Genomic DNA, 27,373 nt, shown 5'->3' on the forward strand with positions numbered 1-27,373 from the left:
GAGTGGGAGTGATGCCAGAGAAAGTCCTCAGACGTCTATACGCGTTGCTCTCTGGCGGTTTATTGGTTCTGCCCCATACATCGCCAACTGCCCGAATGATAGACTCAGGGCTGCTGTTCGCCGCTATACTTGGGCCGCATAATCTCTGAATATCATCCATGGTTTTTCCCTCCTGCTGAAGAAGTGTGAGTAACTTCTCTGTGAAGTCATCAGCGCTGTCATTGTTTTGGTCAACTATGCCGTGCACTGTGTTCCATACACTTCCACCCATTATGGGCATTACTGCTGGGGGGATTGTGGTGGGGTCTACCGCTTCGCGGCATTCACACAACACCATTAAGGATTGATGTTGAGAGTGAAACATTTTGCCCCTTACTCGAACTTTGCCCAAGGCTTTGATTGTCTCTGCTGTTTCTTCTATAACATCTACTGTGATGTGTTCCGGCACTCCATAAATTAATAGGGCATGTGTTACATCTACTCCCTCTCCTCTGCACCAGTTAACCAAATCAAGCTGTGATGGTCTGCTCGCCTGACCTGCCATACTTGCAACGTGCTAATAAAAAAAAGAGTTTTTACTTTATAGTTACTAATTGTTCAAGATGCCTAAGAGATTGTTACTTGTGTTGTCTGATAACTCAATGAATATTAATAATTCCCAGCGGAGCCTCCATTTATGTAACACCCGTCCCATGTAGCTATATAGTATTATGTGAATCTGCTAGGTGTAGTAGTACTATGGGCGGGGTCCTGGGTACAGTTTTAATCGTAATGGCGCGATTACCTGTTCTTATACATGAATATATTTATTCTTACAACTCTTTTTCCTTTATTATGAACATTAAAATAACTGGCGGTGCCTCCAATAGAATTAAGTAAATAAAAGGTCGGTGCCTCCTATTAAGTCCTTTTATCTTGTGTTTTAAGTGTATTTTACCCCTTTTAACCAGCTCTTATCAAAACATGAATGTGATTGACTTTAGCACATCAAATATACTTCCAATGCATTAGAAAAACAGTTTGGCATTTATTACATGCAGTCATCAATATACTGTGCACTCACAGTCCCACACACAATCAGAATAACCCTCGTTGCAGGCCTGAGTCGTGGATTGGGAGCGTAGAGGCCTAAAAACTGTGATGGCCGCTTCACTTGTTCACACAAGCAATAAACAAAAAAAAGACACGTGCACGTTTGTCAGTACTCACGAATCCAAGGCATATTCAGAGGGGAAAGTGAGGGGAAGCTGGGCAATGGACGGCAGGCAGGGTGCAGAAGAAACAGCAGCAACAGTCTACAGCAGCATACGCATACGCGGGAAACAGTTCTCCATAGTGGTCCCAAGGAGCTCTCCCGATCCTCACTTACAGTCGCAAACGTCCATCTCCTCTTATAGATCACAACAGTTCAAACCATCGGATAACTGGTCGTCAGCCATTAAGTTATGAACATTGATCTCTTACAATACTCACTGTTCAGTTATAATTCGCTTCTGCCTCTCTAACACACTGTGCGTGGCCACACACGACTAAGCCCCACCCCTCTACCTGAGAATGGGCTTGGATTGGCTGTTAGTTTCAGGACAAGCCAATTAAACAAAGAAAACAAAGATTGACATATAATACTGCTATACAAGTTAGGTTGTTAGGGGGAACCAAAAATGCTGAATCATGTACATGTATAGATCAATCAAACTATGCTCATTTGCATGAACTGTAACCTTTGAACAAAATAGATTATGAGTCTCTTATGGATATAAAGTTTATCCACCCATATCTATTTGTATCCATACTTTTAACTTTGTTTTTAGAAAACTATTTACATCCTGATGTCTAAATGAATTTTTTAGCCAGGGCTACATTTATTATTATTATTAGGGCCCGAGCACCGACATAGTCGGAGCGGAGGACCTATTGTTATTCGAATGTTTTTTCTTATTCTTATTTTACATGTTTTGTCGCAAAAAGGAGGTGCTTGGGATAATGGAAAACTTTTGAAATTTGGCACGCAAGCCAGAATCTGCGATAATTGCAGTCTGATTGGGGTGTCCAGCTGCGGTATGAAATATTGGCTCGATAGAGCCCCCTATTGAGTAGCCCCAACATTGGGTTTCACCTAGCTGTATGAAATTTGGTAGATATGTGGATCGTGATGGGACGTACAAAAAATCCTCTTGGAATTTTTCTCTAAACCAAACAGGAAGTCGGCCATTTTTAACTTTATGACGTTTTTGGACCGTTTCAAGGCGTCATACTTTAACAAACTCCTCCTAGAGATTTAACCTGATCAACTTCAGATTTGGTCAGTATGCTCTTGAGACCTTGGCAGTGAAAAGCTACTCAAAGATCAAAAAGTTATCGAACTATGTGTCCGTGGCGTGGTGTCAAAAAAACACCATTCGCCATGAAACAGGAAGTTGTTCTAACTCGGCCGTACATTGTCTAATCTGCTGTCCTGAAGACATCCAATCCTGAAGACATCTGCAGGCCAATTTTGAATCATAGTCATAGCGCCACCTACTGGTAACAGGAAGTTAAAGTCTTTATACTTTGGCTTGTTTCTCTTAGTAGGTAAATCAGATCAACATCAAATTAGTTCCACACAAATATAAGAAGTTCATAATGCCAGTTCATGAAGCTTTTGATGTTTCGTCGAACCCCGTTGCCGTGGCAACGCAGTCTTCACCGTGAAAAACGAAGGTCATTTTGAGAGGCTAAAAATGCTTGAAATATAAGCAAACTTGGCATACCCATTTAAAGCCCAAAATGTAGTTATATAATATGATTTTATTGGTTCAGAGTGGCAAATCGGCTCAATAGCGCCCCCTACAAAATTTCAACGAAGCAGCCCTCGCAGAACGTTTCACCTAGATGTATAATATTTGGTAAGCAGATGTATCACATGTAGACTTAAAAAAAAAGTCTCTTGGAGTCATGCTCTAAACCCAACCGGAAGTCAGCCATTTTGAATTTTGAATGAATTTCCAATGCTCGTTTTTGTCATTTCCAGGCGCTTTACTTTAACAAACTCCTCCTAGGGTAATAATCGAATCAACTTAAAATTTGGTCAGAACAATCTAAAGACCTTTGCGAAGAAAAGTTACTGAAAGATAACATGAAAGATTAAGGTGTTTTTGAGGGGCTAAAAATGCTCAAAACATAATCAAACTTGCCAAACATTTAAAATCCTGAATGTTGTTATCTAATGTGATTTTAATGTTTCAGTGTGGCAAGTCGGCTCGATAGCACCCCCTACAATATTTCAACGATGCAGCCCTCGCAGTACGTTAAGACCTTAGCGATGTTGTAACTCAACTGTACTTTGTCAAAACTGTCCCAAACTTGACATGCTTGATTACGGTCATGATTTTAGGACTTCTGCATGCCAATATTAACTCATAGTCATAGCGCCACCTACTGATGACCATGGCTGTAAGCAGGATTCTATAATTACAGCGGCCCAAACACTGAACTTATTGAAAGGGTTTGTGGGCACACCATGAGAAAAAGACTTCTCTGATCTAAATATGTGCAAACTAAGATCCTTGGAGAGCAAAAGTTAGATAACAGTGGATTTTCAAACCATGTCAGTGGGCATTAGTATAAATGATCTGTCCAGAGCTTCTTCATGACAATCAGGTTAAACGTTATAATGAATGCTTCACACAACAATCTAAAGTTACAGAAGAACTTAAAATGAAAAGTGTTAAATTAAAGTGTTCAAGTAACAGCAAATGGCACTACCGTTTTGTTAACTTTCATGTAAGTCCAAATACAATCAGTAGGACACTGCAGGGAGTTGAACCCCATCCCAGTAAACTGACAGTCTGTTATGTTACAAACACTGAAGCACATTCACACACATTCATTTTCTTAATGATCTTTAAAGGCTTACATTTATGATTGTATCGGATGTACACTCAAAACATTTGAGGCTTAAGACCTGGCAACATGATCTTGCTACGCTGCTGGTCTACGCAGGAAATACCTCACTCGTGCACGCAGAGTGTGATGGTCACAGAAATTCATGGCCGCGTCACCCAGAGTCCTGCCAGTACCAGGAAATACCGTTTAACTCGTGCACGCAGTGTATGACGGTCACAGAAATGCATGGCCAGAGTCCTGCTAGTACCCTCGACGTGCGTGAAGTTGTGAGGGCCCAATCAATGCTGCTCGCAGCTTTAATTGTAAAATGTTATTGTACCACTTCACCCAGAGGGGAGTGAGCAGTTAAAGGAACAGTGTGTAAGATGTACTGGCATCTAGTGGTGAAGTTGCAAACTGCAACCAACTGAATACCCCTCTGCTCACCCCTCCCTTTCCAAGCGTGTCTGAGAACTACGTTGGCCTTCAGGTTATGTAAAAATGTAAAAGACTGTCTCCAGAGTCGGTGTTTGGTTTGTCTGTTCTGGCCTACTGTAGAAATGTGGTGCTGCAACACGGCAGACTCCGTGAAGAGGATCCGCTCACAATGTCGATATGAAGGACTCATTATTGTGCTATGCTTTCGAAGAAGAAATACTCTCCTGTTCTGATATAACTGATGTATTGCAGCATCTACGCTAATGTATTTTTCTTTTTTTAAGTGGAGGATAGCCACCTCTCGCCCATGTGCAAAGCTAACACGTCCCAGACAAGTCACTGAACACACAAAGATGAAAATAGTATGGCTTGTCCATCCAACTCCCTGTAAGACAGCAAAGAAGCTCTCCCACAAAAATATCAGTGTAACAATTATGCATTACAGCCCAACACTGGTGAGGTTGATCTTTAGTTTTATCTACTTTACTTGATTCACTGAGTTAATTACAGTTAGTTTCCCATCCCCGTGCGTAAGTGTTACAGTAGTCCTGCAGGTCTTACCTGTGGGGAGAGTCCGTTACTGACAGGGTTGACGTGGTTGCTAGGTGCTGCAGAGCTCATAAAGGAGTCAGAGTAGCTGGAGAAGCCGTGGCGGTTTGAGGCAAGACCAAAGGCAGAGCTGCTGTCAGTGCTGGACAGACCGCTCTGGTGCATGGTGGATGGAGGCAACGGTTGGGGACGGTGAACTGTACCACTGCCATCTAAAGGGGAAAACACAGCACAGCACATAGCTGAGCACGTAAAGATACACTGGTCAAAACCTTCATTCACCAGTATACTGCTGGGTGCAATAACAGATATATTTCTCCAATTGCTCAAGAGTATAAATAAGACAGGAGCTAGGCTAGCAGTTTCCCCCTGCTACCAGTCTGTGTGCTTAGCACAACCTGGATATATCTATGAACAGCAGCGTCGACGGCATCGTTTTTAGGTGAGCAGGGGACAGTAGGCTTTAGTAGGCTACATATGATGAAAAATGCATGAGTTCAAATTTACAATGTATGCATAGGTGATAAACGAAAGGAAATACATGAATGAATGCGTTTAGAAACATACTGAAAGCAGATTAGTCCATACAAGTGAACAGGGCTCACTGAGTGGTTTGATGAGTATGACAATTATGTATTTTGCTATGACCTTTCAGTAAGTTTAAATTAAGTTGTGCGTGCATTTCTGTTTAGTGCACCTGTTTGTTTTGATTTTGAGTCACTTTGCACTTTGTCTGAGTTATCTCAAACAAAGTGAAAATACTGTTGACAAGTGTACATAACAGGTCTAGGATATTTTTTTATATAAAGATAAAAAAACACCCATGTGAGATTGTGGAGCCACATGTTAAACACTGCCCTCCATCATCACCTTAACACCCAAATACATTTTCTTTTGGAAGAATGCTGTTCATTCCTCCAGGAGAGTTCCAAACTCCTGGAGAATCTATGACAAGCAGCACTGCTGTTGTTGTGGCTTGTAGTGGATCAGCACCTCACTAACACACTGCATCACTATCATCTGTCACCCATTTAAAAGTGGTGTCTTCTCTACCATGGGACAGAGTGTTGGATGGGTAGCTGGACTCTGGCAGCTGGTACGTAGGAAGTGTTGGCATCCCTGTGGGAGGGAATCCACCCGGCAACAGGTGGTTGAAAGCCGCTAGCTGATTGGCTCCTGCTTGTTTTCGCCACCTGGCCCTTCGATTGCTGAACCAAACCTGGAAAGAAAAAGAGCGATAACAAAATGAATCTGTTTCATTAACCTTATCTCAGACTCAGAGTTGGCTTTACTGTTGTATGTTAATACATTAGAATTGAGCTGGCAGCTGAAGTTGTGTCACATGCTATCGCTACATCCACAGTAATACGTTTTTGTTTAAAACCGAGGTTTTAGAACAAAAACGATCTCCGTCCACACGGGCATTTCAGCATTGTTTTCGTGATTTCCATCCATACAAGCAAGCCTGAAAACAAATATCACGTGACTATTCACGTACACTGGGCATGCGGGTGTCGATGTAACAGGAAGTAGATTGGTTACTTAGTTACATAAAATACAACAGTTATTATAGTATAGTATAGTATTATAGTAGTCATTAAAAAGAAAAGGTTGTGCTTGATACTTAAGATCTTCTTTTATAATCTTCCTCTATATCAGGGGTATTAAATTACATTTCCAAAAGGTCCAGATTGAGAAAATCTCCTCATGCAAAGGTCCGGACCATTACAATAATATCTAACTTGCACTATTTAGTGCCATATATATATATATTCAAGAAGTCTAGTAGTAGTAACGTCTCTGTGTCGTCAACAACTGTCAAATCAAATAAAGAAAGCACACATCAATTATATTTTAAGAATTATTATTCTCAGTTTTCAAATTTAACTGGATGAATTATAAATAATACATAGAAAACATAAATAAATGTTCTTCTCATTTCAAGGAAAATAATGGCTGGATTAAATAATAACTGACATAACAGAAAGCTTTTGAAAAATGTGCATCTTAAAATGAAGTAATTCATTTTAGAAAAATTTATTTCACTGAATTGTCCTGCAGCTTTAAATTCGGTGTGAAGTGATGTCAATAAAAAGGCACAATATTATATTTTTCTCATCTACTAAAAAGAGAAATTAGTGAACATGGACTTTATCTGTGGTTATTAAATCCGGCCCGCCACGTCATTTTATGTGGCCCGCGAATTCGCCAGCAGAAAAAAAAAAAAAAGTTACATTTTTTTTTTGTTCTTTTTTAATTAAAAATTTGACTTGATAATAAAAATATCCCCACAGTCGAAATTGTGAGATAGAAAGTCGAAGTTATGATGGAAAGTCAAAATGGTGAGATAGAAAGTCATAATTATGAGATACCTAAACACAACAGTCATAGAAGCAGCTCTTTGGCTGGTACACTTGAAATGGAAATGTATTGTGAGTACATTGAAGACTACTTTAAACGTGGCTTTAAAACACTTCACGTGGGCTTGTGCAAACGCACCCTTGAAAGGATTTTAAGCTTTGAACAAAGTTATTGTAATAACTTGTGTTTGATATTTGTCTTTGATATTTTCTTTAATAGTTTGATCTTTGATAGAGTAATGTGAGTTTATTAACCCTAAATTAAAAGGATTTAAGTTATAATAACATTTATATAACTGCATGTACAATATGTTTACACTTGAATAAACAATAATCAAATGCAGAGACAGTTATTTACCAATATGTTAGGAGTAGTTACATTTACACCGTCTTACATTCACAACCGGCCCTTTGAGGGAAACCGTGATGCTGATGTGGCCCAGAGTGAGAATGAGTTTGACACCCCTGCCTTAAAGAGTCTGTCCATCCTTGGTTAAAAATTCTGGTCTCTCATGTCATTTTTCTCTTTTGGGAAATCGTCCTGTGATTTAACTTTTACAACTAACAAAATACTTATCCTTCTCTTCCTTCTCTTTCCTCGTCTCTCTCCCGTGTGTCACGGTGTGTGTATATCTCACTCGAGTCAGGAAAATTGTCAGAATACCCATATTTGATTGGCTGAGCTGCATCACGTGATGTATCGGCGTGTATCGCCGGCGTGTATCGCATTGGTCGGCGTGTTTCCTGCACCGCTGACCAAGTGCCGTAAATGCTGGAAAAGCTGCGCCGGTTAAAATAGAAGCGCTCCGTCAAAATTTTATAATTCTCAATTATCGGTTTAATCTGTTTTAGGTCCTGGGTCTGGATACAACGGCGTCTGGGTCCGGATCCGGAACCGCGGTCCACCAGTTAGTGACCCTGTGAGGAATTTAAGTTTTAAAGCGCTCCTAATTATGGATATAATGTGATACAGTATATTTACTTGTAGGAGTCTGGTCATTTCATGCATTAAGTGTCTGTGAGAGGGGGAGGAATGTGCTGGAGCGGGGGTTGTGTGAAAGTGGCTGGCTGAGGTGTTAACATCAAGACAATGGGGCATAGGCCCAGGTGGGGCTTGTTGGACTTCAGCCAATCAATGAGCTGATCGATGAGCTGAGGAATGTAACTTTGGGGTGACAAAGGGTTTGAAGCTCTGGGGGATTTCAGATCTTCTGCTGGCCACCGAGGAGGCAGACCAGCCTCCTGGGTGGCTCGGATTGGATCTCACTTTCATTTTATATATAAGTTTGTTTTGTTATTAATAGTGTGATTCGGTTTGTAACTGTCTGTATCTGTTTTTATGCTCTTGGATAATAAATCCATTTGATTTTTACTTTAACCTGCTGGTGTGTTTTGGAGGCGATTGAGAGCACATGGCTGCAACTGGGGGGGGGGGGGGGGGCGGTTTCTCCCTGTGTCCAGAAGTTATGGCCATAACAACCCCTGCTCTATATACTGAAACAGACACATTTATGTGGAAAAAAAATAAGTTTTATTTTTCAAATTTAATTTGAGACTGCAGGACTTGCTCTATCTCTCTCATACACACACACACACACACACACACAGTCACACACACACACACACATTCAATTTACTTAAAAATGAACACATACAAATCAAATTTTACTTGATTATGGGTCAATAAATTTGGTCAACACACGTCTCTCACTCATTTCCTCTCGGTTTTGTTGTTCTGTTCTCACTCGTAGCTCTGCTGGGTGACTGAAGTCCTTGTTGCACAGGAGAGCAATTACTGCTTTTGTTCGTTTACAGTTTCTTTGTGAACTTTGCAATAGTTGTGCAGAACAAAATAAGGATTAATAAGAAAAGGAAAGTCTTCCATTTTGTGTCCCTCGCCACTCTCAAAGCCGCTAACCCTGACTTCAAGAGTCCGCTCCATAGGTCTGATAACGCCGCCAGACACGCCACTCGCGAATCGCTTCAATGACAGGTTGCTTCCTCTGACTTCGGTAGTGTTTGTAAACTGTTTCGTTTTCGGTGCTCAGTGTCAACTTAGCAAAAGATTTGCGTTTTAAAATGGAAACGTAGTAGTGTGGATGTAGAGTATATCATGTAATTGTCACAGTAGGGGGAAAACAGTCACAGTCACAGCCAGCCCCACTGATGGGTGTGGTTGGATGTACTCAGTATGTGCTGTTTTGCAGGAAGTAGTGAACAGTCAGGAGATGAAGAGCAGGAGGTGACAGGCAACAGAGTAAGGCAGTGGTGTTATAACTATTTTCTAATTTAATCATTTTTCATAAATACACTACATGTATTCTAATTATTTTTCCCATTATCTTATTTTCTCATTGCACAGCTCCTGTCTTCCTCAGTTGCTCTGCTTCCAGTGCAGCTTGTTTTAAGTAGAGCTTTTATCCAATCAGATTTCACCTCTGTGTCTCTAGGTAAGAAGAGAGGCCCGCTAGGAAGCCTTTGCAGTTTAAGTATATGGGGACGATATTGTTGATTGTCATAGTCTTCAACCAATCAGATCTTTAGTTTGACATGTTGGGCATATTCCTTGATGTGCCAGAGCTTTCTAGGTGGCCTTTAGCATTAATGTGCAGCTCAGCATTAACGTGCGGTGTGATTGGTTAGTGGGCTAGCGTGACTGTTGTGAAACTGAAGCTAGCTAGCAGAACTTAGTAGTAGTAAGAGTTCAAGTTGAAAGATATGTAAGAAGTTATGACATTTTTAGCGTTTTGCTTGGTGTAGATTCTTTTTTTTTTACCAAGCTTTGTTTTTTTAACACTCAATGGCTATCTCGCAATCTCCAGTTAGTGTATTTGTAGCCCTCATAGGTGTTGAGCTTCATGTAATATTTTATTTCACTTGTCACCCGTAGCTGTGGCGTCATAATGAGGTTATTAGGAGGTGGTTCAACTGTAGTAGGACAGCACTGAAGGCCCAGGTATAAAACACATGGCCCGCCACTGCATTCATGGTGTCACGGGCTGTGAGTGAGGACCCAAATGCAGGCACGGACCAGGGATTATAGGTGAAAGGTTTATTGACAGGAAACCAAGGGGGGGGGGGGAATGACCAGAGCACTGCGGGAAAGTCCAGGGAGGGTGAGGGTGGAATCCAGGCAGGAGGAGGTAGGGCAGGGCAGGCAGACTGGGGAACCCGGAGGATGAAAAAACACGTGAGCTGTAAACAACGATCTGGCGAAGAGTGGATGAAGAACCGAGGTAGATATACTGTTGGGTTGATGAGTTGATGGAGTGCAGCTGGTTTGACTGGGCAGGTGAGGTGAGTTGTAATTAGGAAGCCCTGCCCATAAGATACACACGGGACAAGCAGGAGGCACGGCCTGGCCGTGACACAAGGATTTCATTGAAGAGTTCATAGTGGTAAAATGATCTTCAATAATGTCCTTTTGTCATCTCCTGGCCTTATTTAACAACTGATTACGTTTTAAATAAGGCTTCCTTTTGTAAACAAAGTGAGTGTGTGTGGTTAATCATGCATTGTTCCTCATAGACTCAGTAGGATGAATAAAGATGAGGCATCAACATCTACAGCTACAGTAAACACTTCACACATGACCGATTAAAGCAACTAACACACTTACAACCTTAAAGTTTTACATTTGATATAGAGAAATCCCCTTCTTTTTGGAAACTCAAACCTACGTCTTTCATTTTACAACACAGACAAGAGTTTCGGTAGGCCAAATAAAAGACCCCTTCAAAGCTACCTCTTGACAAGATTTAAGCCAGCAACTTCTCTGCTGAAATGTTGCAGTCAAAGTAAGAATTACATTCATATTGCTTAAATTTCCAGTGAGCAATGCATGTCCAATACCAGCATTTAGTATTTCTGTAGTAAGTTCATAAGTAAGGGTTTGGATGTGGGAGTGGTATATGAGTATGTAGTGTGTCTGATTTCCAGGCAGGGACCAGCATTTGAGTCCAATTTCAGATGTACAATTTATGTTGGCCTATTTATGAATGGCATGATAAAAAAAACGACCTAATTTGAACAATTTCTTTGTGACTAACCTTAACCATAGCTTAAGCATACTGTAGTAGTCTTGGATATACACCGTAGGAATAAATGTGAATAAATTCAACTTGAAGTGACAGGTTCTTCGACCAAAAACCCCTGACCCATTACATGTACATAGACATTCTTCTCTGCATAAGTCTAACAAAGGAATTAGAAAAGCTGTGTTAGTTTTTGTGTTATTACATAATGCATTTAGTGTGACTGATATTGGGAAAAGGATAAATATAGTTCTGGTCACCAAGAATCAGCTTTTGTCTCAGGACGACTGTTTTTCACTGCCTTTACTTTAAGTGTATTAGAATATCCCAATTACACACTGTTTGTCACAAATCATGAGATAAATGTAATGTTTTTCGTTTTTTTTAAACACGGAAAATTGCAAATATTTATTTCAGCACTAAATAGTGTCCACAGGTTTGTCAGGTTGGCAATGCCAAGAGGCTAAACCTAGGCCAAAAAAGTCCATAAAGCACGGCTGCTGTTTGAGTTGTTATCGGGAGGTCAAGGTAACAACTGAAGGCAACATAGGAGTGCAGATAAATGTAATACAAACTCAAGTCCAACCAACAGCAGTTGACTCAGTGCTGTATGGTTTTACAGAGATGAGCTGATTACCTGGTCACATGATCACAGCTGACCACCTGCATAATGTGAAAAAATCACAAAAGACAATCCCCAAACATTTGCTAAACACTACAACCTCATATCATCAGTTGTCTAGAAATGTAGTGGTTTAAAAAGAAAAGGAAGAATGTCAAACATGAAGACATGTCAAACACAGGCAGATTGTGAAATGACAAAGGGGTGTGTATTGCCAAAAGCTAAATTGTCTTCTTTTTCAACTCAGCAGGGCACTCATTTCCAAGTTCTTATTTTAAGCCAACAGAAAGACAGAAGCTCAGGGCAGGTATCAGCCTGTCGCTCTGCAGAAAACACATTCACAGCACCTATATCTGTCTCTTTCTCACACACACTGTCCTACATTAGGACACACAGGTACCACATTTTTATCATTTGCATCATTTGAATAAAACCATACCATACCACTCGCATGCACACCACACACACACACACACACACACACACACACTCACACATGCATATCCAGAGCAGTGGCAGGAATCTATGTTGCCTCCAGCTTTCCACCCGCCCATTTTCTCCAGGAATCCTCCTTTTTCATTTGGAGCAAATGGAAACATGCCTTTCAAGTGGAGAAGATCATTTGGACTCCTATTTCTGTACAGGAGACTCAAATAATGAGAACAGGAGTTGTCCCCCTGAGGTACTACTGCAAGAGAAGCAGAAGAAGTTGAGTCTGACGGATCAACTCAACAGTCCAAAGACTTGACTCTAGAAAGAAACAGAATGTCACCTCACCACCTCCTTTATATATTTGGTTCTTTAGTATTGCAGAAACAGTGATTGGACTGATTGATTTATCAATTAACTAGTGCTGGGCAACTATTAAAATATTTAATCGCGATTAATCTCGCGATAAAATAATTGTCGGCGTTAATTAATGAATGCGTTAACGCGAAATTAACGCGTTAACTTGGCCAGCACTAATATATATATATATATATATATATATATATGGCACTAAATAGTGCAAGTTAGATATTATTGTAATGTTCTGGACCTTTGCACGAGGAGATTTAGTCAAACTGGACCTTTTGGAAATTTACTTGAATACCCCTGGTATAGAAGAACACCGACACAGTTTGTTTTCATGCTAATTGAGCATGGTGAAATGCAAGTACGACACCGACTACAAAAGAGGGCAAAAACCTCAGTGTATTTTGTGCAGCGAGGTTCTGGCACAAGAAAGCATGAAGCCGTCAAAACTGAAGCGGCATTTGTTGGATCAATCCGCAGCGGATAAACTGAAAACTATACCTCTGTCAAATGACACTATAAGTATTGAATTGAAGACATGTCGGATGACATCAAACAACAGACCACAGCTTGAATTTAGGCAAGTGGTCATTTTGCATTACAAATGGACGAATCTACAGACATAACAAACAAAGCAGTTTTACTCGTTTACGTGAAACATGTGTGGGACGGGGACTGACAGGAACAATTTCTCTCCACAAGAGAGCTCCCTACACTACGACTGCAGAGGACATTTTCAGCTCAGGTTAAATTTGCACCATATTTTCATTAAATACATTTGAGAAGTTGAAAATTTGGGTCGCGACTTGTCATTAAGGGGTGATGGTGGGTCCCACAGCGAGACCAGTTAAGAACCACTGCTATAGAGGAGGCGGCTGCCTCACGTGACACTGGCATAACGTTATGCCAAAGATTACCGACAAATGCCCCTTAAACTGGGCGACCGTGGCTCAGTGGTAGAGCAGGGTCGTCCTTCGAACAAAGGCTCGGCGGTTCGATCCCCAGCTCCTAGTTCATGTCGATGTGTCCTTGGGCAAGACACTTAACCCAGAATTGCTCCCGTAGCCTACAGTGTATGAATGTTAGAGTCCTGAAGGGCAGGTGTCACCTTGCATGATAGTCTGTCATCAGTGTATGAATGGGTGAATGATGACATGTAGTGTTAAAGAGCTTTGAGTAGTCGGAACACTAGAAAAGGGCTATACAAGTACAGTCCATTTAAACTACAATCTTTTACTCATCATTTAAAAATCATTCGTGGTTTACTTGAATAGTAATTTACACAATTTTTTTGTATCATAGCTGCCAGATATATATAGCAAATATACAAATACATAATTTGCCAACTGAGTCTATCAAATGTAAAAACGTATATTCTGTAATACAAATGAGAGGAAACACATGAATAAATAAATTAATAAATGAGTGTTGAAACATACTAAATGCAGATGCGTCCATACAGGTCTCAATAGCTCACTTTGATATGGCTCATATTCCATTTGGATATTCAGAATTAGGCCTAATTCCAAATGGGGCACCTCCCAAAGCGCATTCAGAATATGCTTCTCAAAATAGTTTTTTCCGGCACTTTGCGACACGCAGCCTCTTTGCTGTTTACGACCAGCTCTGTGTGTTAAACACAAACCAACTACTCAATAGTTTGTAAAGCTGACGTAGAGATGCCAAAAGAAAAGAAGGAGAAACACACCCACGTTAGCATTATAAAGGACTTGGATCTAAACAGGTTTTTGGATGTGTGCAAATATCTCAACGTCAACCTTTTCAAGAAGGTGGTTGAAGGAATGAAAAGGGGAGGCTGTGTTCACACGGTCCAACAAGTCCTCCACTGGTGAAATACTTTGAAAAAACATTTTGACGTATTTTGGAGATTTGTTGACCTAACAGCTTGCTTCAAAAATGTGACAGTGTCGAACATTTAGAATCAAAATCCCACAATAAGACTGCTGCTCCAATCCAAGTTTACAAAACAATCAATCACAATACGAAATGAAATGGTGCAGAAAACACTGGTGACTAGGCAAAATCAACCCTGACCACAACAGATACACACTCTCCTCTCTTTCTGATGCATAGAAGCACCGGCACTGTGACCAAAGCTTGTTTATTGTTTGTTACATATTTCAAAACATGAGAGCAGAGCAGACGAATGACGCAAGTTGATGACATGTGTCGGCTTGCATCATTTTTTTCTTTTAAATTTACATCAAAGAGCTACAGTCATTGCACCATCTGACATGCTTCAAAACTGAAATAGTACAGTTTGACTCAGACTTTATTCGACCTTTATTCGTCTTGCACAGTGTGAGAGTTTTGTTGAGGCGTCCGGAGAATCTATGCCAAGAAGCATTGAAGCTCCTGCGTTTGTCATCCATCTGGAAATTAATTCTATGAATCACCAGTACATAAAAATGTGCAAAATGGTGTCCATCAATACATGCATACAATAAAACTGTTCATTTGTTGACTTAGGAAACCGCAGTTGACAACACTGGTTACAGCTCAAGGTCCCTTACTTGCTTCCACTGGAGCTTTCCACAAAATCGGCCTTCAGCAGACTGAGTTTGCTCAGTTGCCACGGAACTACAGGTGGTTAAACTTAATGCATCTAAGCAATAAAAGACAGTCAACATGGATGAGGACCATGTGATACAGTCAAAAGCTCCACAACAAGTGACAAAGTGGACCTTGAGCTGGGATTGTACATTAACTGTACATTAAGTTATACTGAAACCTGTATCAGTGAATGTAGTAAGACCAGTGGTGGGCCGTCAGGGCCTTCAAGGCCTTCTCTGCTGGCCTAAACAGAATCTCAAAGTTATAGCTATTTTATAATTTTTCTTAAATACACTACATGTATTATAATTTAACAAGTACGTGATTGGTCAGTGGGCTAGCCTGACATGTTGGGCGGTGACAATCCCAATATCTGCTGCCTCTGTCGAGCAGACATTTTCAGCCTCAAACGCATTTTCACTAGCTTAGGACCCCGCCTCGGCTGTGGGCAAACCTTCGTCGATTATTTGGAGTGTTGAGGAATGATTGATGGAGATTTAGCCCGTAGCGGATTGGGGGAGGCTTAGCTGAGGATCCACTGCGGCTCACGGGCCTTGCAGATCCCCAAAATAAGTCCCCCTGGGGAGCAGGTTGCCTGCCCGTGCGCTGGTCGTTTGAGCTGGCGAGTGTAAAGTTGGTAGGCGTGGGAAGACGGGTTATCGACGATGGTCGGCAAAATCAAGTAAGGATTTATCGGTTTAAAGACGCCGTTGGATATGGCGGAACCGATGTTGGATGGGTGTCTGCAGGAGGGCGGATCTTCTGAACTTCTGGAATGAGAAACCAGAAGCCATGGCGTTGCGGTGGCCCAGGCCGTGAGCTGCATCGAGAACGCGCCCTTCCCGGACGGGTGTCGCAGCGTCATTTTGATGATTGGGTCAGCGACTGCTAGGTTGTCAGGAGTTTAAGAGATGGACTTGCTGGGCCGTCCGTGGCCCCACGTAATGGCTGCGGCTACTATTGGTCAGATTTCGTAGCATGAGAGGAAACGACTTGGCATCTGCTTGCGAGATCCGAGGCTGGTCTACGGCAAGACGTCTTCTGTCGTGGGAACCCCCCAAAGACGGCAGAGGGAGCGGCATCGTTGTGTTGACCAATTGTGTGGGTCCATCGCTGGATGTGTTGTTGCGATGCGTCGCTGCGTTGCGTCGCTGCGTTGCGTCGCTGCGTTGCGTCGCTGCGTTGCGTCGCTGCGTTGCGTCGTTGCTGCGATGCGTCGTTGCTGCGATACCTTGTTGCTTGCTGTGATCAGTTGCTGCGTTGCTGCAATTCGTTGTTGCTTGCTGTGATTCGTTGTTGCTTGCTGCGATCCGTGGCTGCGTTCCGTGGCTGCGTTGTTGCTTTCCGTGGCTGCGTTGCGTGGCTGCGTTGCGTTGCTGCGTTCCGTTGTTGCTTCCTGCGATCCGTTGCTGCGATTCGTTGTTGCGTTGCTGCGTTCCGTTCCTGTTGCTGCTTTCCGTTCCTGTTGCTGCGTTCCGTTCCTGTTGCTGCGTTCCGTTCCTGTTGCTGCTTTCCGTTCCTGTCGCTGCTTTCCGTTCCTGTTGCTGCGTTCCGTTCCTATTGCTGCGTTCCGTTCCTGCGATCCGTTGGCGCTTAGAGAGGGGGACATCTTAGAGAGGGGGACAGAGGAAAGAAGACCTGGCAACCCGGTGCCTGGGTATAGGCAGAAGAAGGGTGGTGTAAGGGATCAGTGAAGGGACAGATGGGTGAATCCGGCCAGGAGGTGGGATGGAATACTGTAGAAATGTAAAGGGAGGAAGAGAGAGTCGGCATCTCGTTGCCGCTATGGAAAGTTGAGTTTGCCTGAGGTAGTGGAGGGGGATGAGAGGTCATGCGCTGCAACCTGGCAACCCGGAACTTTGTGGGTTGGAGGGCGGAGCTTCGGGGTGCGTGGTGTTACGCCGGTGTGTTTTGGGAGTAGGTACGTTTGTGTTTTTTAGCCTGACGTGACTAGGAAAGTTGTGAGGAGTTGGCACGGTTTGCTTTGTTGCTTCCATGCTCTTAGCAGGCGGACTATGGTCCAGTTGGAGGTCTCAGCTGGTGCGTCTTCAATGGGGGACCTGGCTGGAGCGCGGAGGGGTGGCGGCGTCTTTAAGCGCGGTGTGCCGGGTAGCCGGAGTCGTCGGAGGCTCGTTCCCGAGCTGGGTCTGGAGCGAGCGAAGAAGAAGAGAGCTGGATTTACGTTTCCGTTGTCTACGTCTGGAGGTGGCGGGTCTCCCTCTGCCACCGAGATGCGAGTTATAGGAGGACGGACGTGGGTCTGAATCTTCATATGTCGGATTCTGGGGGGTGGATGCAGCTGGTCGTCGAGGTGGAGATCGGCGGGTTTGGCTGCCTGGACCCTCTCGATGGCGGTTGGCGGCTTCTTGTGGGCGGCAGGTCGAGTGCTTCCCTGGGCTGTACGGGTGGCCTCTGGGGAGGCGAACTGGTCGTCGTCGTCGTCGGATGGCCTGATGGACGGCAGGTCCATGTTTTAGGCGAGGTAAGGTTATTTGTTTTTGTCTTCTCTGCATGGCGTTCCGGTTGCGAGTGCAGAAAGCACGAGCCAGCTGAGGCTTAGAGTGGGTAGGTATTTGTAGGAGTGTGGCCGGAAGTGGGCGAGTGGCTGAGGCGTGGTCCTGCTCCTGAAATTCTGCTAATAATTTTATCAACAAAAAACGTATTCAAGAAATACAACTGGGGAGGCTCGACTGTCTTCACTGGCGTCCATGAATTGAGAAGGACTTCTTACTGGAACTAAAACGCACGATGTACTGAACAACCGTGGGATTAAACTCTTTGTTAACAAAGAAAGGAGGATGGACTTTGTCTTTAAATAGAGAACAGCAGCTCTGGTAAGTTAACTGCAGTAGCTTTAACTGCCATAAATATTATTTATGTCATTATTTAATATGCTTGTTAATATTATATATTATTATTTGTACAACTTGTTTTTATGAATATGGATTTTCGTTTGGTTTTATATGTGATAGGAACTATTGTTACGTCCTATGTTGCGCTGGGTACATATTTAGCCGGTGCACAGCAACAAGAAGACGCGCGAAGCGGCAGCGGTCTATATACTCCGCGCAAAGTGTTAAAGTTAAAGTGTTAAAGTTAAGTTTAAGTTTTTAAGTGATCTACTTTGAAGATTCATGTGTTGTCAAGTGGACTCATTTTCCCTCTCGGTGTTGACAGACAAATAAATCTGTCAGTAACAAGAACTATGGAGTTGTGTGTTTCCTGGAGGGAGTGATAGGAGGAGTTACTACTCTGTTAATTTGTCTATGGTGTCATTTTCATGATATGGGTAATATTGTTCCCTCTGATATGAATAATATTTGAATGGCTCATGCTCTTGAGTGTGTGGCGGAATGCGTGTTTTAGCTGAATTGATTTTGACTATATGCATTGTTCGTTAATGCCGCCGCATCCCGTCATACGGGTATTCATGTATCTGCACTCATAGTGTATTTGTAGGTGTTGAGCTTCATTTTTACGAGTGCAGGCCCAGGTATAAAATGCACGGCCCGCCACTGAGTAAGACCAGTGTCTGTCAAGTACATTACAGTCATTTAGCAGATGCTTTTATCCAATGCGACTTACAATTCAGATTCTATCACACCGTAGGCACAGCTACGGGAGCAATTTTGGGGCTAAGTGTTTTGCTCAAGGACACATCGACATGCGACTAGCGGACCAGGGATCGAACGGCCCGGGGATCGAACCGACTGTGTCACTCTTAGTTTTCCTGGGTCTTGATTGATCCACGTTGCTGTTGTGGATTAAAGCTTCCGTGAGACAGCCCAGGCCCTTCAGTGATCTGCTGTGCATTTTACATGAGGGGTGGTGGGAAAGTGGTGGGAATAACAGATTCCAGCCAAGATGTCAGGGAGTGAGACATTGATGAGGAATGCAGCCCCCACCCCACTGTTCAGCACCTAACAGCTGTTGTTAGAGCTCCACAGTATTTTCTCCAGCACTACTGGGACACTGGGGAGCTGTCAAAACCCAGACCAAAGACAGGTTCTGTAGCTGAGATGTGAACAGCTGGCAGAGTCTCTTGCATTATACTGTGTGTATGTGTAAAAGATAGTTGAACTCAGTGGGTAAATATGGAATTTGGTTCATTAAGTATCACAATAATGTGACATCTTGTACAACAATCAAATCAATCCTGTCATACAGGTTAACAAAACAGTTCGAGAAGAACTGTGTTGTGTGCATGTTTCTGAGAGCAGAAAGGAAAGCAGAATAAAAATAAAAATGAAAACCAGTCTGGAGTGAAAGTAGCCTGGTACCACTGAAAGATCTCGGAATAATCGGACAATGTAGTTCCCAACTTGGAAAATTCACCTGAACGCCCCCTCAGGTCAAAACAACAACTCAAAAACAGCTAACGTGTTGTTTTAGCAATAAAATACATCACATTGTCTGTGTAGCATCCACATTGTTTCCACATTACAAGTTAAAGCTCATGCACACACCATACCACTTCCCAACTTGGGGAATGGGACCTTCTGAGGAGCATTGTCTGCACCATTGTCTGCGCACTCCAAGTGGCAAGTGCCCTTCTAGTTTTCTTGTAAATTGCTTCTAATAGATGGATGTTCGTGTATTACCTGAACCCTGGCCTCAGTAAGTTTGGTCCTCTGGGCCAGCTCCTCCCTGGTGTAGATGTCGGGATAGTGAGTTCTTTCGAAAGCCTTCTCCAGCTCCTCCAGCTGCTCCGCTGTGAACGTGGTCCGACTCCTGCGCTGTTTCCTCTTTAGGGGGAGGTCAGGCTCCGACTCCACGTCTGACACTTCATCCATCCGACTGCCTGGACAAACACATGGAGGGGACCCATTAGACGTCACTCATCTCAGCATGTTTCATAATGTAATGAGTGTAATGAGATGTACGTGTCCCAAATTAGCTCCCTGGTTGGTAGGAGACTGGATGCTAACTATGGTCTCCTGCTTTAAAGTCATCATTTTGCACAGTTGCACCAGTATGACAACTAGGGGTGCAACGGATCACAAACCTCACGGTTCGGATCGTACCGTGGTTTTTGAGTCATGGATCGGATAATTTTTCGGATCAGCAAAGAAAAGGGGGAGTGGACAAATATAACTTTGCTTTTTTTTTCCATTTATTAATTAAAGAACTTCAAGAACACTTAAAGCAAATAACTTTGGGCTATAGTCTTACATGAAAAACACAATATTTAAGATACTTATTTTCATAAAGATGAGAATATATCTACATTAGCTGGGGAAAGGGTATCAGCAGATTTGTGGCTGTGTGACTCTCACAGAGGGGGCGTGTCTGCAGCACCGGACTTTAAATCTCCCACTCCACCATGATGAAGTGAGCTGTCACAGTCTTTTCCTTCTCATAGAGGCCTAGAACGATCTTCATACTGAAGAGATTTCATAGCGTGGCTCAAGCACTTTAACCATATTTTGAAATCCTTTGTTTTCTACAGTATGGTCTCATGTCTGCAGCAATAAAGACCCCAATAGATGTTGTAATAGCTTTAGCCCGGTCTGATTCTGCTGCAAACGGTTTCTTAAATGCTGCAGTGATAAGTTGTTGTAGTTGTTGTGCCTTGGCCCCCGTCGCTGACAGACCAGGGTGGTGGCGCTTCATATGTGTGGACATGCCCAATGTATTGCCGTTGTCGTGTGTCTTTCTCGTTGAACAACGCCTACATACCGTAACGGTTTTGTCCACCACCCTCATCCCGTCGTTATTAGTTACAGGGAAGCCAAACGTGTGACTTAAATGGCTTCTCAATTTCCTCCACTCGCCATGACTTTCACCGTCAAATGCTTTTAATCTGCTCCGTTCATATGAACACACTACTGCTTTATATCTTTTCACTGCAACTCTGCATAAATATTTAGAGACGTATTACCTGAAAAAGTATGAGTGGCAGTAAAACTTTATTTCACACTATGATGATTAAACTGTAAAAAAAATAATGCAAATAATCTGCTGTTCACATGTGTGAGGAACTGTGAGGGGTGGTCCGTACACCACTAGTTTGTATGACATCACACTACTTCCCATAAAGAAACTTACAATTAGCTGATTAAATCAATAGTCAAAAGATGCTGATTGGCGTTTGCTGGTTGCATTGTTATTGGCGAAAAAATTGTCACTTTCAAATGAGACATGTCATGAGGCATATCATTCACATATACAGTATAATAATATGTAGTTTATTTACTTCCCCACTCACAGCCGAGGTCACATCCTGGATCTGGTCTGCTCCACTGGTCTCACAATACCTCAACTCTCCAGCCTCAACCTCAACATCTCTGACCACCTGGCTATCACCATGGACATGGACATTGACATCCCTATCCCCATCCCAAAAGCTAAGCGCAACATATCCTTCAGAAATCTCAAATATATCTCCTCCACAACTCTTTCAGCCTCTCTTGCCAGTACCATGTCTGCCTCCCCTCCCCCGCTATCTGATAATCCCTCCGATCTTGTAAACTACTACAATAACACACTCTCCTCCTGTCTTGATCAGCTGGCTCCCATTAAAACCAAAGCTGTCTCATTCATACACTCAGCTCCCTGGTACGCTCCTGAACTCCACCATATGAAATCCCGTAAGCGCCAGCTTGAAAGACTCTGCAAGAAAACAGGTTTAACAGTCCATCTCCAAGCCCACTCTGACTACCTTCAACAATACAAAGATGCTCTCATCTCAGCCCGGTCCACCTACTACTCACACCTCATACACTCTGGCTCCTCTAACCCAAAGGCTCTCTTCTCCACAATGAACAAGCTTCTCAAACCCAGGGACAACACCTCCACATCCTTCACAGTGAACAAATGCAACTCTTTCCTTTCATTTTTCCAAACAAAAATGAACACCATCTACAGCAACCTGAACACCTCCCCTGCTACGCCCTTTCCATCTATCTGGAAACACATCCGAGACTGCACTGACCTTTCCATATTCAAATCACAAATCAAAACTCACCTTTTCAGAACTGCTTTTAATGTGTGACCAATATTGTGTGTTTTACAATTTTAGTGTATAGCTTTTTTACATGATGATTTTAATGTAAAGTGTCTGAGTATTCTCAAAAGCGCTCTATAAATAAAATGTATTATTGTTATTATGATTTATTTAGTTTTTCAACTTTGCCCGTACAATTTAGTTTAGCGGGGCCCTAATGTCTGATTCACACTGTCCACTGGATTATAAACTGGGAATAATCTGAAACAACAAATGGAGGCGTTTGGCAAAACTGGAAGTCGATCCATAGCAAACAACAGAACAAACATATCAACACAAACCTTTACCAGTAGCTAACGGAACTAGTACACACACTGCTCCACCTATCATGCCATGTCCACACTACTAGGTTTCCATTTGAAAACGCATGTCTTTTGCTACGTTTACACTGAGCTTCCACACTACATCAGAGCACCGAAAACGGATACGTTTGAAAACTCCGGGGTTACCTCTTCGTGTAGACGATCGTAAACGCATAAGTTTGGAAACGATGACGTAGACACCCGCGTTCAATACTTGATTGGTTCTTAGCAGTCATTACGTGTTCTTCCCTGATTCGTCACGCCTCTATCACATGACCCTTACCCGGAAAATCACAAACAACAGCCTTGATTGTCGATCGACTACCAGGTTAATTCAACATGGACAACTGATTACAGGCGTTGCTGACCTTGTTGTCTTTACTAGCAGCTGTTGTGCAGTTAAATTCTGCCTTTTTGCGGAGGAAGCAGCTGTTATTGGAGCAATTCGAAAGCAGCGTGTTGGTTGCAAATTGCAACCAACTGAATACCCCTCTGCTCACCCCTCCCTTTCCAAGCGTTGTCTTAGAACTACGTTGGCCTTCAGGTTATGTAAAAATGTAAAAGACTGTCTCCAGAGTCGGTGTTTGGTTTGTCCGTTCTGGCCTACTGTAGAAATGTGGTGCTGTAACACGGCAGACTCCGTGAAGAGGATCCGCTCACAATGTCGATATGAAGGACTCATTATTGTGTTCTTCTTTCGAAGAAGAAATACTTCTTGCGATTAGCAAGCAGCGTGTCCAGCAGGCATAATGCCTTACGAGATAGATTAATGGACGACATGGAGGCCAAAACAGGCCAGAACACAACACAGTAAAAGGCATGTTCACAACTTCCTACAAATACAGAGAGAGGCAGGCAGAGGAAAGAGGGACAAATGATGCTTCAAACAGCACGACCACTGTTTTCTCTGTGTGGTTATATGACAATACCATTTTCTTGTGCTTGGTAAGTACAATTCTATATCAAAACCTGCATATCCCAGCATCCCCCAGGGCACGGTGCTGAGAGTTACAGTGGAATGAGGGGTGCTAATCTCTCCAGACCACCTTGGTGATGTGTGTAGCACCATTCTTCCACTGTGGGCCTCAGGGCAAGCCCAGACACTGGCAGGCTGAAAGTAGTCCCAAAATATTTATTGTGCAGCTGATTTCACTCACACACACGATGTGTCCATGCTACTGTTCAGAAGGAGCCATGCAAGATTATCTGACACATGCAGATGTCCATTTTAAATGAGGCTGCCTACTTACCCAAACTGGAGAGCAGTTTTAATGATACATAGAGCTCCACTGTATGTGGACTGTAGAGGACTATGGTATGACATCAGAGCTCAGGCGAGGACAATTCAGATGTCATACGGGAGGTTGGCAAAGTGGCAAACAATATGGCTTTTTAAACTTTAACAACATGAAAGAGAGCTAAAATCTGAACACAATGAACAGGAATATTGATCACCCTTCACAGTGCCGGGTGCTGTAACAAATGACACTGATGAATCTTTACTTGTTCTGTTTTGTAGGAGGAAAAGGTTTTTATGAGAAAATATCACACACTTGATTAAAGGTGGATATTTTGGTAACAAAATACCTTAAAACAAGCAATATGTTTGTTATTAATTTAATCTAGCATTTATAGAGAGGCAGTTGCAGAAGCAAATACATTGTATGACCATGTTGGGAGGAAAAGGCTGGCCATATATAGCATCCAAATGAAAATCTTTAAGTTTACAAAGACCCCCCACTGTGTCACAATTTTGGTTGTCACCACAAAGTGGTCTTAGATCTCACTGTGAGGCCCAAAAAGCCAAAAAACAAAGACCAAAAACGATTTTAAGACTAAAATCCCGCAATACCACCCATGTCTACAAACTATTCAATCAAAATAAAGCATGCAATTACACAAGTACATCAATGCAACACTGTTATCATTATTTTTTAATAAAAATTAAAAAATTAAAAAAAGATAGTGTTAAAATGATAAGGCATAGAGCATGTGAATGTCAACTCTATGGCTTTTTGATTTGATGCATTTCAAAATGTGAGGGCTGTTCAGATGGATGATGTGAGCTACTGACTTTTTTCCAACCTAAATAGATAATTCACCAGGCATTATCTCACCATCTGACAGACTGAGACCAAGATTTTAGACAAATCTCACACAGTGTAACACACAATGAACTTGGAAGACTCCTATTGTCTCACCTAGGCTTCAGCTTTTGATGAATCAGGTGAATCAGGTCTAAATCAGTTAGAACAGTGAGGAGGTCGTCAGTGAAGCAGAGGTTTGCAAATGTGCAGGTCTATTTATCTGTTGTAAATGTGTTCCATCTATTGTGGTGTAGTGAATTCTGGGTATTGACTAGAGAGTGGAGGGCAGACATGGATATTTTCTCACCGTTTTTTATTTGTTTGTATGAGTGTCTTCATTGTGTGCAGAAGTTGGTCATGTGCTGGTGCAGTAGGAAAGAAAAGGCCCATCAAACTGGCTTAGACAACTACGGGTTGGCTCTGTAGTTTAATTAAACAAGGAATTATGGGATTAGTGCAAGGCTCCCATTACAGGCCACTGGAAGAGTCTCAGGGAGAATATCTTTTTGTAGTCCCCCCTAGCTGCCCCCCTTGAAAGCTCCCGCTAGAGAATTCTCAACGGATTACATGTGGCCGCAGGACATGCTGCTGCATTAATTAAATCAATTCTTTCACCATTTACTCGCTGCAAAGATTTGTTTTCTTTAAAACCAAGGTAAAAACATACACATGCACATATATCCATATACAGTATGTCTTGTTTGTAGCTGGTAGGCTGGTGTAGGGATGTGTGTGTGTGTGTGTGTGTGTGTGTGTGTGTGTGTGTGTGTGTGTGTGTGTGTGTGTGTGTGTGTGTGTGGAGGGGGGGGGTTGCTGCAAAGCAATTTGGCACTAACTCAGCGTGACAACACTTGAGGCCGCTGCAGTGGGCTGGGATCACTTTCCAAAAGGCACCTCCGAGTCCTCGGGGTGCTGCTGTGACAGGATGGACTCTATTTGTTTTCCCTCCACATGCTGCTGGATTTAGGGGAGGAGAGGGGCAGAGGTGGGAGAGAGGGAGGGATGTGATAGAAAATGAGGCTTCCTCGCCTCACAGTATTTTCTGTCTCTGACTCTTCCTCTCTGTCTCTGTCAGCCCACACTGTTTGGCATCCGAGCTAGAAAAACGGCCGTAAGGCTTGTTATGACTTGTTTACCTATTTATTTCTTCTTTTGAATCACCTTGCTACCAAACCAGTCACTCTATTTTTCCTCCCAGAGTTTTAGGGGTGATGTTAGTCAACACATTGACAGTACAGAAAGCAGATTGTGTGTAAAGCCAACACAAGTCTGAAACAGGTGCACAATTTTACAAGCTCTCAACTTCACATTGACCCATATTCCCACCAGCATATCTACCACTGAAGTTAAAGAAAAGGAACTACACAATATAGACAGTACTATAGACAGTACACTCAGGAAATTATATCAGGTATTTCACCAGTTTTATTTATCTGAATATTTTTTTTCATTTAGGGCTCTGATCTTGTCCTAGCTTAGTATTGCTTCTTGATGTGTAAATTGCATATAATGTGGGTCAATACATTTTAGAAATCAAAATAACATCTGTATTATTATTTTTTTAAAGAAAATTAAAAAATATATATTTTTAACATATATATTTATACTTCCACCCCAAAATCATAGAGCACAATAAGATATAAATTGTGGAAAATGTTATAATAAAGTGTCAAAAACACAGGCAGCTGTTTTACCACCATTAAGAATTAGGTAATATGCTCTCATAGAATAAGCAGATGAGAATGAGGAACCCTCTACATGTCTGTTTTTTGCACTTGATTCATATGCATTTTGCCTTTAAGTTTATCTTGCTAGAGTAAAGACTTTATAAAAACTGGGTCATCTGAGAGCAGATTTAAAAAAGCAGAGCTGAGAACGAAGCTCACAATAATTGAACATGTAAATGGCACAGTGTCCGGGTAGCCGCGCTGACAACCTGAACAGCATTGGTGGTTTGGTAATGCATGCTTGCAGGAGCTCCACGCTCAGTTTGCATGGCAGCACAATAAGGATCCCCAGGATGGAGGAGAATAAAGTTTGACAGGCCGGTGGATCAGGAGGGTCAGCTCCTCTCTCCAGCTGATAATGGAAAGCAGAGATTATGGTAATGAGACAGACGCCTAGAGCCGATAGAGGGGCTAAACCTGGACTTCATCTTTGTCTCCACCAGATCCCTCGATTGGCATGCTATGTCTTATCGGGAGAATGGGAGCATGGTGCACACACACACTCATGGTTTGCAAATTGTGCAATTGTGTATAAATAACAGCCTTGTTTTGTAACAGAGAGAATACGATTAGTATAGAAACACATCCATGCATTTATTTTCTATCAGATTACTGCCATGTGCAGCAACTACAATACACACACACACACACACACACACACACACACACACACACACGCACACACACACACTTTTATCAGTGAGGAGACTCATTGACATAATGCATACCCTACCATCACAACTAAATGCTTAACATAATACCGTAACCAAAACATCATTCTAAACAGAACCTTAAAACCAAGTCTGAACCTGAGGCCTGTGAAGAGGTGAGGACCTGACAAAATGTCCTCGGTTTTCAAAAATGTCCTCACCTGAAGGTTTAAAACTCAAATTGGTCCTCACAAACATAGATATACAAGTACACACACAATTTCTCACACACACACACACACACACACACACCCTCTTCCCCTGAAAACAAATCAAATTAAACAATTATGGTCCAATACAATCCA

At 42.4% G+C, this 27,373-nt stretch overlaps 1 protein-coding gene across 2 annotated transcripts in view; it reads right to left on the bottom strand.

Annotated features, from left to right (window-relative positions):
• Positions 1 to 27,373, bottom strand: part of LOC142938505 (paired box protein Pax-7-like) — an 87,446-nt gene that overhangs the window by 38,813 nt on the left and 21,260 nt on the right. For both annotated transcript variants that reach the window (XM_076081726.1, XM_076081724.1), the window contains exons 5-7: positions 19,838 to 20,037; positions 5,905 to 6,070; positions 4,864 to 5,063 (exon numbers count right to left, since the gene is read on the bottom strand). In XM_076081726.1, the coding sequence (XP_075937841.1) occupies positions 4,864 to 5,063; positions 5,905 to 6,070; positions 19,838 to 20,037 (566 nt within the window). The remainder of the gene's footprint in view (positions 1 to 4,863; positions 5,064 to 5,904; positions 6,071 to 19,837; positions 20,038 to 27,373) is intronic.

This window comes from Anarhichas minor, unplaced genomic scaffold (assembly GCF_050575085.1).
Source record: "Anarhichas minor isolate MPS153535 unplaced genomic scaffold, ASM5057508v1 ptg000086l, whole genome shotgun sequence".
NCBI lineage: Eukaryota > Metazoa > Chordata > Actinopteri > Perciformes > Anarhichadidae > Anarhichas > Anarhichas minor.